Source organism: Ascidiella aspersa, chromosome 3 (assembly GCF_963924565.1).
Source record: "Ascidiella aspersa chromosome 3, kaAscAspe10.2, whole genome shotgun sequence".
In the NCBI taxonomy this organism is placed as follows: domain Eukaryota; kingdom Metazoa; phylum Chordata; class Ascidiacea; order Phlebobranchia; family Ascidiidae; genus Ascidiella; species Ascidiella aspersa.
Genome location: NC_139449.1, coordinates 1,733,747 through 1,747,015, shown reverse-complemented (window position 1 = coordinate 1,747,015; position 13,269 = coordinate 1,733,747). Strand labels below are relative to the sequence as shown.

Here is a 13,269-nt window from a genome sequence, read left to right as displayed (position 1 = left end):
CGGTTTTAGCTTGGGTGCACTATAATACACGGGTTTCTAATGTAAATTGATAATGAAATGCAAAGTCAAAACGGTCGAGTAGATCGACATCATCTTGATAAAGACGTTTCGATACGAGCTTGTATCATCTTCACTTAATGTGCCTGAGAAGTAAGTCAAGCATCACTTATAAAAGGTGGGACGCAATTGTTATCAGGCTGAGTTTCCACAGGCGGAGCGCATTCATTAGCATCATCAGGTGTTGAAGAGTTACGGCTTATGGGTGTTGAGTTAAGTAATTCTCATGACTGCGCAAAATGCGTCCTGGAATTTCCTTAAATTAAAAAGCGTAAAAACTGTAGTAACATACCAGTCTACCAGATGGTTTAATTTAGGAGTGTGGCGGGCATTACTTAGCACATTCAGATGTTGAACAGTTACAGCGGTGTTGATAAGATGTCAACGATCAAGCTACAGTTTAATCTTGTTATAAACGGCTTAATTTGTTTGCAAGTAACTATACTGTTTTGGAGGTGGAAACATTATTCGGACAATATACGGAAAATAAGTTATTCTGTTTTTTATTTGTTTACTAACGTTTTGGCTACCTATCCAGGATGCCTTTATCAGGGATTATGGATAATATAATATGCATAAATTTTAAACTGCCACCGTTTGTCAATGCTGACTAATTCTACTTGATGCCTGGAATTTTATACCGACATAACTGATAAAGATTAAACTAAGTTCAGAAGGGATTCTGGAAATCTGTGTTTAGTATATTCTTTTTACATTTGCAAACAGTTAAATACAAACAAACGTCTAAAATTTATCATTTTTTCTTGATATAGAATTACAATACTCACAAAATAAAATGCTTAAGTCGAGCAGCTTTCTTCGCTCGTTTCGTCACTTAATGACGTCATCAAGATGTACGTCACTTCCCCAAATGCCGGAATGCGAGTTTTCACCTCCAGGAGAAAGGTAAGTGAGTAACGAGTAGCTTGACTTACCCGGAAATTATATAATATAAAGAGAAACAGTTCAAACCCCGCCTATTTAAAAATGTCCCTTTTAAACACCGATCCTCTTAAATTTGTAGCCCAATATAAGAATACTCTTACATATAACTAAAAAAGACATACCGGCCTTAGCTATTCATATGCAAGAGATTCATAAACAAGTGTTCAGACCGCGAAGCACCTAACAAAAAATCAACACGGCGCTCCTAAAGGAGATAATTTTTTGGGAAATAAAATTTTCAGGCAACTTACTTTTCCAAATTGCACGCTTAAGTAAAATTGTCCATTGTGACGTCATAGTGTTGCGCTGTGCTAGTGGGAACTACGTTTTTACAGCTTGCTGCGCTGCCACTGTGGGCACGGTTTTAAAACTGTTCGTGATTGCTAATAAAGTGATTCGTTAGTTAGAGGTTAACATAACTGATAGCATAGAAGCAAGTGCACCCGTCCCATTGATACAATTAAAAACAACGTGTTATTTTGAGTTTATGCGCAAAAGACTTCTCTATAGAGAATGCCGCAAAGCCGCTAAGAAACTACATGTATATAGCCAATACGTAGGAAGAAAAAGAACACGAAAGTTATGTCATATTTGGCCAATAAGACTGGTAGGAACTTTTTGAACATGGCTAGGCATTACAGCGGCCATTCTGAGGCCAATTTGCAGCGGGAATCAGACGCCAGCAAAACAAGTGGCTTGTTTTGCAGAGCGTGAGAATACCACCCGCAAAAGGTTACATGCCAAGTTTGAAACGAGGCGGACTGAAGCAGGAAAACTCAGGAATTTTACACACAACAATACGGAAAACATTAAATCATCAAATATGATATTATGTAACTGAAGAAAATATTTGGCAAACGAAAGCTAAATCTAAAAACCTATTTATCTATTCGTAAAATAACTTAATGAACTCTAAGATTTGGCTTATGGCAATTAATTAATTTAGGTGTTTAATGTGTTAGTGAACACGTAACAGTCCCCTGATGTCAATGTGGTTGTTACGAGCAACGCACAAGCGTGGGGAAAGCCTGACAGAACTTGCAAGAGTATCTTTAAACCTGCAGTTGATGATTGAAAGGTCGGTTTGCTTTGCTTTCATTCAGAAACTTATTTTGTCGAAAGCCATAAAACTGCCAACTAAATACCGGAAACTACTTTTCTAATATTTTATGGCAATGACGTCATTATGGGGAAACGAGTACTCGACGAGTAGCAGCAAAACTTAATCTCCAGTAGTCAGCATTTGTTCTTCAATCTAGTAATTTTGTTGCCTTAAACGGGTTTTCCTTCCAAAAGTATTTTTGAAAGAACTTTTTTAACTGATGGCATTTACTCTAAAGAAGTGGTTCTCAAACTGGGGTGCGCGGTCTTTTGGGGGTCTGCGAGACAATTTCTGGGACCGCGTGCAAGAGATTCATAAACAAGTGTTCAGACCGCGAAGCACCTAACAAAAAATCAACACGGCGCGCCTAAAGGAGATCATTTTTTGGGCAATAAAATTTTCAGGCAACTTACTTTTCCAAATTGCACGCTTAAGTAAAATTGTCTATTGTGACGTCATAGTGTTGCGTTGTGCTAGTGTAAACCTGGTCAATATCCGGCCCGCGGCTTATTTTCAATAAAATACATAGGCTAAGCGGAAACCAGGGCAAGTTGACAGATCTTGTCAAGACCCCGCCAAATTCGATTTTTAGCCTGTTCTAAATGCTAAAACGGAAATTCGTTTCGCGCTTAGAAACTAAAAAACGGAAATTCGTTTCGCGCTTAGAAACAACTTTGCTATGTGAGATAAAAAATGGCGGTCAAAATAAACCAACCGACATACAAGAAGTTTAACAAACCACGTTAAGTTCACACCTATTGACACCCTGCTTGTTGTGTGTAGATATAAACGAGTGCAGCGAAGGCACGGATACGTGTGACGATAACGCAGTGTGCTTGAACAACCAGGGAAGCTTCACTTGCGTTTGCAACCTCGGCTACAGACCAACTACAACTGGATGCGAGAGTAAGTCTCATCAAATATTTTTGCTAACTACATAGTATAGATATGTCCGATACTTGACATTTTATTCCGATACCGATATCCGATATCTTGCGTAAAAGTATCGTGATCTGAACCGATACTAATGACGTCATTGCAATGGTTAAATTGAAAAAGGTGATAAAATTAGAAAAATTAAAACTTCAAAGCTTCAAAGTAATGATTCAATAAGGCCAAACTTTGCTTTCAGGCCAGGAAATCTAGTTATCTTGGTCTTAAAGAAATATTTTCTTCTGCGTTTCCCTTTTGAATCGCAAAAAGTTGATGTAATGCACAAGTGCCGATACTACTACTTGGTATCGGGAAGTGGCTCCGATCCACATTATCGGACAAGTACCGATACTACTACTTGGTTTCGGGAAGCGGTCGAACTACAAAACGCACCCCAACCCTTAACATATTCGCAACAAACTTTTTTAGGTGTCAGAAATACAACTTAAGCTGTATAAAATTCCCAAACAGATTTGATATCTTTAGTTAGTCTTTTTGGATTGAATTCCTACACAATCTAACCTTTTTTATATAAAATTGTTTGTCCCGTAAGCTTATTCACCTAGCATATTCATACAATCTTCGTAGGAGTCAGTTGTATAGCTCAAGAAGTGCCCAGCAATGCTCGCATCAGCATTGGAGAGAAGACCGACTACTATTCGGGCGATGCTGTGGTGTACGCTTGTATGCCTGGGTTCACAAGTATTGGCAACGCAAGGACAATTTGTACACAGCAGGGAGAGTGGTCCAACAACCCTCCAAGATGCGTCGGTAAGCTGAATATTACTTTAATTTCAACTGGTCTGATTTTTAGTTGATTGTTTTCTTATCAGAGATATTACGTTGAACCCATGTAAGGACGTTTAATGCTACACAATAGTTTCAACAAACCGAAAATTTATATTTCATAACTCACCACTTCCCGAATAATTACCTCTTTACAGAAAGCATTTGTAGGATTTTTTTATTTCCACACAACACCTCATTTCTTCTCAACAAAGTTGTTGCTTTAATTTAAGTATTTTTTGAAAACTGGACTTCTGAAAAAACAGATCTAATAACGCTTTTGCGTCTACCATTACTAATAATTTCTTAATTTTATCAAAAAACAATCTTTTAAAGAAAAGTTCACCCAAATATTTTATTTTCCTAAAAAATTTGAAGCAGTGTGCTTAGCACTAGTTATGAAAAAAATTCTTCGCAGTGCTTTGAACAGACTAACTTCTCCTTCTACATTACACAGTAAATGGAACAGTTATTAGCACTTAATTTATCATTATTCACAAATATTCAACGGATCCCTGAAGTAACTAAAAAATGTTTAAAATGCTTACATAACACCAAAAGAGTTGTTTTAGTTGAAAAACATTAAAAATCGTTAATTCTTTCCAGATACGAACGAGTGTGCTTTGCATTACCCGAACCGATGTTCCCCTGACGCGATTTGTGCAAACAACCCAGGTTCTTACACTTGCACCTGTAAGAGCGGCTACTACGGGTCAGGCTACACCTGCCAGAGTAAGTTGAAATGTGCTGTATAGTTCACATTTGATAATCTAACTTGTTTGGGCCATAGGTTGACTCTTTGGTTGTATGTATCAGACAAATTAAAAATAAATACTCAAGTCTTCATCAGACGTTTCTACTAAAACAGATAAATATAAAAATGTTAAAAAACGATTTTTTTAGTCCTTTAAAACTGAAAAACAATTAAAAATATGTCATTTCTTCGCAACAATAACTAAAACTGATATGACAGTTTTATATTAGGAACTAAATTTAAAAAGCATTTTGTCTATACGGAGAAAAAATATAAATTAAATATAAACTAAGACAATTCTCTGATAAAATTTATAAAATTTAAAGCGACCGAAGCGTTTATGGAAAATATAGAAATGGTAAAAAATATTTTTTAGTCCTCAAATGTAAAAAATGAACTACAAAAATATGATTTCTTCGTTTTACAACTTAAAAAAGGCTTTAAAAAAACAATATAACCAAAAAATTAAAAACAGCTTTCGAGTTTTCTCCAATTTCTTTATTTTTATTTCCAGGAGCAAAATGCAGCGCCCCGGTCTCCGTACAAAACGGCCGCATGGTGTCGTCCCACGCCGTGCCCTACTCGGTGGGTGACGTCATCACTTACACGTGTAACAATGGTTACCGCATGATTGGATCAGACACGAGCGAATGTCAGTCGAACAGAGTTTGGACTTCAAGCCCGCCCGCATGCGTTGGTGAGTTTGTGAGATGGGAAAGTTTTTACGATTATATCATTGCAGAGTACGCGGTTAACCTTTTAAGCATCATTTTTGGCTGTTTTTTGCAGAAAAAATACATTTTTCTTATTTTTTTTGTTTAATTGTTTTAGCAGTAGAGATTTGGAAGTCTATGCGTAAATCATTGTCGAGTATGTTAAAAGATTCTCTAGCTAAACTAGTAGCGAAAATTTATTTTTTTAATATGCAATCTTTATTTAAAGATGAGCCGCTAAATGACATTATACGGTAAATTGAAAAAAAATACACTTTTTTTACAATGATGAAAGACATGAGCTTTTGCCAAACGTTTGTGAAAAACAAAATGTCGATTTTATACAAAATTAAGGCTTTGGTCTTTTAATTGAAACTTTTATTTGAAGATCTCGTTTCTGTAAAACCTTTGATTTGTTTCAGATGTGAACGAATGCAGCGACCCAACAACTTGCCCGGAGTTTTCCCGTTGTCGTAACTTGATTGGATCGTTTGCTTGTGATTGTAACACTGGGTACAGGAAGGTCGGCGAGGAATGTCAAGGTAGGAGACTTGGATTGTGGTCAATATATAAACTGTTGCTACCAGGCATAAATTAACATCAATTATTTGAAAAAATTTTCCATTGTTCGAACCGCGTATGTGCGATGGTCACAGGCTTCAATTGCACCCCCAGTAATAATGCATTCGCTTGTTAACAGCGGTCAACTGCCCCGCAATCCAACGCCTTCCATACGGAACCTTCGAGCCTATGAAATCCGCCTACGTATTCGATGACGTCATCACTTACGACTGCCACCCGGGCTACCAGCTCACCAGTTTGTTGGATGTCAGATGTTTGACCTCTGGCTCGTGGTCGATAGTGCCTCCAACTTGCGTGGGTAAGTTCCAAGAAAACAAACCTTATTTTTAAGTAAACGGTTTAACTTTACCTTGGGGTCGTTGTTTTCTTAAAATGTGGTTGTCTTCACATTAAAATAGGGCTACTGCGTGTCCTCTTTTGGGAGGATTTGTCCTCTTTTTTAAAGAAAAATAAATGGTCCTCAGAGAACGCTGAAAATGCCTAAATGTCCTCATTTTTGCATTTTAGCGCATTCTACGCAGATATTAACTATACATTTTATAAAAGTTTTAAACAAATAGAGATTCTAATAAAAACTTGTTTCAAAAACAATTTTTACCCATGATATGAAAAAGTTAGTTATCATATTAAATAAAACTGACTGCACAGTTAATTATCTAAAAAAACAATAAAAGTCGACCCAGCTTTTCAGTTGAATTTTGCTTATTTAATCATAGTACTTAAATCTTGTTTGATCAAACCCTCTTTCACTTTTTTAAACAATATTTGTTTACGTCAGATATAAACGAGTGTGAACGCCCCACCTCCCCATGTGATCCCAACGCTAAGTGCTCCAACCACCAAGGATCGTTCACATGTGTTTGCAACCAGGGATACCAAGAGGTCAACAAATACTGCAGACGTAAGCTACATTCTCTTGTTTCTTAAAGCATTTCTAAGAAGTCTTTAGTGCATGGATATTTGCTTAAAATTAAGAAAAATCGGTTAAGTACTTGGTAAAGCGATAGCGTGTTTCAGTATTAACGCTACTGATACTGTTGTCTCTTTAGTTCAAATAGGTTTGTTATGTAATGAACTGTATGTTATAACTGGATATTTTCGTTTAAATGTTCAAAATAAGGTTTGCAGTTTGTGTTTTCAACAAAATCGTTACGGACACTTTTTTTTTTAAAGAAATCTCGCGATTTTAAGACTTTTGCAGAAACTATTTGATATAAAATTTCATATATTCTCATTGGTTTTCAGGTTTTATGTCAATAGCTTATTTTTTTTTGACGAATTAACCAAAACATAGGCCAAATAAACGCAGCATAGCTGCTACTTGATTTTACAAAGTTTAATATATAAACTAATGGCGAAAAACATGAAATAGTTGCCATTTTTTATCCAACTCAGAAACGTTATAAAAAGCTAACAAAACATTCCGCCTCGTTCCAGGTTCGATCTGCCAACCCCCTGATGTCGACTCCAGGGGAGACTACACCCCCCTCAAGACCGAGTATTTACCCCTTGATGACGTCATATACACGTGTTCGAGCGGGTTCGAGGTTTCTGGAAGCAATAAGCTGACTTGTAGAAGTGATGGGACTTGGTCGCACCAGGAACCTTCATGCTCTGGTAAGTGGCATTACGATACGATACAATACGATAAGATACAAAACGACACGACACGACACGATACCATATGCTAACATATAAAAAGATATGATACTATATTTTTCTACATTATACGATATAAGATGATATGATACGATATGATACGAGTTGATATTATACGATACGATGCGATACGCCTTACAAGATTACAAGATATGATGCGATATTTGTGCTACCTTACGATACTTTTTCTATTTTACGATGCGTTGCGATACAATGTAGCGTGTACACTTCTCTTGCTCTGCAACAATATGAAATAAATTGTACAACATGATACTAATTACTACAAAAAAATTCAAGACACGATAGAGTATTTGTGCTTAATGTCACATAAGGAACCATAATACTCAAATGCTAGTTAGTACTATTGCGATTCAGCAAAACGTGATATGAAAAAATTATACCATCTACTGTAACGTGCCAAGAGTTAAATAAATATACCGTTACGGTACAATGCAATAGGTTATGCTATAAGACTGCCACCTGATTGTCATTAACTTAATAAAAAATGTACACAGACATCACATATTTTAGTACTTTATGGAAAACTGCGCTGCTCCGTCATAATTTGTATTTATAAAGTAGAAACGTTAATTTTCTATACGTGTACTACATTCTTACTTACAAATACTTTAGAATACAATGCAGTTTTGCTAGATATTTCGTGTTGAAACCAAGTATGCTTATTTCCCAGCCCTAAGTGTAAAATAATATGCAGAAATCACATTTAAAGTTTTATTTTCATGTAGATATCAACGAGTGCTCAGTTGGAACACATAACTGCCACAGACACGCGAACTGCTTCAACAGAATCGGATCATTCGTGTGCGAATGCAAGCACGGGTACAGTGGAGACGGTCAATCTTGTACCAGTAAGTACTAGTATAAATTGAGCGCCATTTCTGTTTAAAGTGCGTAAAAAAAAAGTATTTTAAAATGTTTTATCGCTACAACTGCAACTTTTATACTGGAGTAAACATTTGTGCTTTAAAATAAAAAAAAGCACGGTTTTTGTTAATGTAAAAAAAACAAACGAAACAACCAACGTGAAGTATTATTTAAAAAATATATAGAATAAGATTAATTTTATTTGCAAACGAAATTTATTTTTCTAACTATAAGAAGTTGATGTTCAAACTGTGAACTTTGTTTGTCGAACTCAAATTTAAATTTCAGGCAATAAATATATTCTTTGATAATTTTAAGTGTTTTTTTGAAAAATAATTGATCAGAGAATATTTTCTTTTAAATTTCTTCTAAATTTAAAATAAACCTCAAAATTTAATAAAAATTCCTTTTTCTATTCAGCCGTGTTGTGTGGTGCGCCACCACGTGTACCTAGCGGCTTCTTCACCCCAAACACCCCCTCACTATGGACGGTGGGCAGTGACGTCACATACCACTGATTGTCCGGTTTCGCGCTGAGCGGCGCGAGGGCCATTGTTTGCCAAGATGACGAACAATGGGAGGAGAGTGACACCAAGTGTGACGGTGAGGACCAGTGTTGTAAACAAGTCATTTAAAAATGAATTAAGTCCCAGTCAAGTCATTTGAATAAATAAAAGGTTAAGTCCAAGTCAAGTCATAATTAGAGCAAGTCAACTTCAAGTCACGTCCTTTTCATAAATATAAAACGTATTAGAAATTTTAAACTCGTGCGACTATGAGCAATAACTCAACTAAACAATAAGACAAACGCTACATATAGCAGGAAAATTGTTTTATGTGCAAAAATGTGGTTAAATAGCTCAATTTTATAACAAAAATACTTCAATAAAACACTTCATTTCAACTTAAGTCATTCTACCCCCAAATGACGTAATTCAAGTTATGTCATTTGAAAACAGTGACTTAAGTTGTCATTACAATACTGAAGAGGACAAGTATACTCGTTAAAGTTTTTTACTTCACTTTGTATTGGTAAATAAGTAGTTTAGAAGGCTATATTTGGTCCAATAACCAGCTCGTTCAAGTTTTTTCTTCATAATTAATTCTGCGTTACCCCTTTTGTACCCAGATATTGACGAATTTGCCAATCCTGGAGACAACCAATGCAGTGAGTTTGCAAGTTGCCAGAACACGATTGGAAGTTACATCTGTACTTGCTTGGAAACCTACACCGGCAATGGACGTTATTGCGAGAGTAAGTGGACAACAACTGTTTGCAAACCTTTGTGAATATCTTCATGGTGTCGAATTACTGAAAGTTTAGCAATCCTTGTTCGTTTAACGTTTTTATTATGAAACTTATATCAATCTTGTTATTTTTCTATTAGTGCCTTAAAACACCTTTAAAAACCCTCATAACAACTATTCATTCTACGTGCGACCACAACATCCAGCAATTATTTTAAGATTTATTTGAAACGTTTAAAATTCTTGCTACTTTCTACGTCTAACTACAATCTACAGCCATTATGCTCAAATGTACAGGAACTTAACATAAAACCGAACAAACAACTTGTTTTTACCTTGCAGAGCTTGCTTGCCCCAAACCTCCAACTCCGAACGGTGGCAGCTACCAGCCTTACAGTGATAAACGTTACGGAGCAAACGCCATTGTCACCTACTCATGTGCCACTGGCTACCGCGTTAAGGGACTGCCAACTGCCACTTGCCAGTCGGACGGAACCTGGGTGCCACCTGCCGCTCCAGCATGTGACGGTAAGGCTAAAGTGTTTAGGCAGGTTGTTTTATTCATCCCGAAAGGTTGGCAAATTAAAGAGGATTTTAAAGGATCTTTGAACGTCAATTATTTTAACATTTTTTTAATATAACTTGTTAGAAACAATGAAACATGCACACGTATGTGTGTTAATAACTGAGATCTAGCCCTTCGAAGCTGCTTTTTGACCAACGACTACGGCTTACGTATAATTAGTACACCGAAAGCCATCGCAGACTCACAGAATCTGTTGATCTATGATGCAAGCAGAGCAGACTAGAAAAACAACTAGCCTGCAGTGAGGTTCGAACTCACGACCTCCGGGCATACCGGAACCGTCGCTTTACCGATAGAGCTACACTACACAGGCTCAAAGGGAAGCGAGTCGAGAAACAATCATACGCCAATGCTTATTAGTTTCTGTTAGTACAAGCAACCTCATGGATCCCCTTCTGTGTACTTGTTAGAAACAAGATGTTTTCTTCATATCTTGAGAAAATTTAGCAAGCTAAAATCAAAGCGTCAATGTTTTAACTAAGATTTATTTTTACAAGCTTTAATATGATTAAATTATGTTTTTGTCAAACAAAGAAAGTAGAGAAAATAGTAAAATAACGATTGGTTTTGAGGCTGGTTAAACAATAGTTTAATTTATATTTTTGCCGGAACAAAGTTTAGCTTAACTCCTATAAACAGCACAAAACACATGTAATTTTATTTAACGTATAGTAGTATATTTGACGTAAACTACATTTAAAATTTATTCATTCTTTTGAATTAACAAAAATATATAATCAAAGTCAATCATTTTATAAAATATAAAAGTACATTTGACCATAAAACTGCATCATCAGTCTCTTAGTCTTCCAATTCACCAGACAAACTATTATAGTTTGTTTCTTGAGACGAAAAAAAAAACTCAAAAATCTGGTGGTTTTGTAGCAACAATTGTTTAAATGACTTGTGTTGCTAGATATCAACGAATGTTCCGAGGGAAGAAGCAAATGTCATTCTCTTGCTTTCTGCATCAATTCAAACGGTGGATATTCTTGCCATTGTGAGGAGGGATATGAAGGAGACGGAAAACATTGTCAAAGTAAGTAAAAAAGATTAAAAAAGATAATGTTGACACGCATAAAGTTTGTATTTTTACCCGAACTACTTTAACACTTTTTATTTATTTTAGAACTTTTTTAAGTTAAATAAAATGAAATTTTTGTTGAAATACCTTTTGGCGTAAAAAAAACATCATATTTTTACTTAGGCAGCACTTAAAAAGTCGAACATCACATCATTTTAACCTTTAACAATATTTTCGCCATATGCATATCCTGGGTTATATTTGACTTTAATATTTGACTTTAACTTTCAAAGTTTATTTTTATTGTTTTTTAGTTGGTAAAATCAAAATTCAACAACCATTAAAAGTTATTTTTACCCAAAGACCAAACAAAACCTTGAAGAAATACATTTTTTAACGTTAAGTTAGTGAATTCATATTGAACTACTTTTGAAACTTCTGTAAATTTCGCCACATTTTTACACGGGAATAAAGTTTTTACCCAAGCTCATAAAAATACATTTTCGCCTTAATTTGGTTCAACAACTTGTAAAGCTTCTTATAAATTTCGAATTTTGTTTTCCAGGGGTAACCTGTGGAACCCCGAACACCCCTAACAGGGGTAGTTACACACCCCAGGGGTTCGCTCAGTGGTTTGCGGGGGCCGAGGTCACCTACTCTTGCCACAAAGGGTTCCAGGTTGTCGGAGATCCAGTGTCAAGATGCCAGGACACTGGACGCTGGTCTAACCCCGATGTAATCTGCTCAGGTAAAACAAATAAGTGATACTTTGAAAAAACAGTGTGTATAAAATAATAGGCTATTCAAAACTATTTAATTTTTTTAATTTTTTTCTAATCAATTTAGTTGCAATTATTTTCTATATTCGAGATTATTTTTTTAAATATGAAAATTCAAGATTGGGTGCATCTATACGTATCCAATTCAAGTTATTGAAGGGTTTTCAGGCATAACGTAAAGAGTATTAAATAAAAATTATGGTTTGTGTTGGAATTCGCATTATATTCGATATTTGATAATTTTGATTAAATTAGTATAATTTTAAAATGTCAAGATTGATTTGGTAATAAGTGTAAGTGTAAGTATCATGGCTAAACTATTTAACCGTTATAGCTACACTAGATCACAGTTGTACTTATTTGTGTGTGCATGTTACATTACCATTATATAAAAGGGCGTATCTTTATGGAATCTAAATCATTGGCGGCAGGTTTCTGCTTGTCGATCACTGTTCCACTGACGAGTATATGAACGATAAAATTCAAAGTTTAAAAACCTGAGTAAAGCCAGGATCAGACATTTGATTACCATTTGTACGTTTCTTTTGCAGACATTAACGAGTGTAGGGACGCCAGTTTAAACGACTGTAGCGATAACGCCAGGTGCTTCAACACACAAGGAGACTTCAGATGCCAATGTAACCTCGGCTACCTCGGCGATGGAAAGAACTGCAGATGTCAGTAAAACTCTCATCGGTATTGAGGAACAGTGTATGAAGACATTACGAAAACAGCAGTTCGAGGGAATTTGCCCGAAATTCAAAGATTTATAAAAGATTCGAACAAAATAGAGGATTGAAATATAGAAAGTTATTAACCTAAGATAATGTAAACATATGTAGTATTTGTACGCAAATTGTTATTTATCTTTGTACAAAAGTTAAAGCATTTGTAAAGTTTTTCAATTCTTTTCAATAGTTAGTTTAAACATTGAATTTAATTCTAACTAAAATAAGTTGATTTCTCCAAATCTTACCCATTGATATTCCTCCACCTCACGTCGTTTCTTCTTTTACGTAGGTGTGACGTGTCATGACGTCACCAGTCTGACGCGCGGCAGGATCCGACGTAGCACGGGTTTTACTTCACCGCCCACAGCCGGCAACATCATCTACTACAAGTGCAACCCTGGATATGTGCTGGTGGGTCGAACTTCAGCCACTTGCCTCACAACCGAGTATTTGGCCGAAAAAGATTGACAAGCACTGCTCTAACC

General features: G+C 35.8%; 1 protein-coding gene across 1 annotated transcript; it reads left to right on the top strand.

Annotated features, from left to right (window-relative positions):
• The first annotated feature begins 909 nt into the window (after positions 1–909).
• On the top strand, positions 910–13,252 carry LOC146158033 (sushi, von Willebrand factor type A, EGF and pentraxin domain-containing protein 1-like). Its single transcript, XM_083383680.1, has 17 exons — positions 910–963; positions 1,979–2,048; positions 2,888–3,010; positions 3,626–3,808; positions 4,430–4,555; positions 5,713–5,832; positions 5,991–6,170; positions 6,651–6,773; positions 7,310–7,489; positions 8,278–8,400; positions 8,837–8,914; positions 9,546–9,671; positions 10,007–10,192; positions 11,167–11,289; positions 11,840–12,022; positions 12,605–12,730; positions 13,074–13,252. The coding sequence occupies exons 1-17, from the start codon at positions 910–912 to the stop codon at positions 13,250–13,252; spliced, it is 2,283 nt and encodes a 760-aa protein (XP_083239806.1).
• Positions 13,253–13,269: the final 17 nt, after the last annotated feature.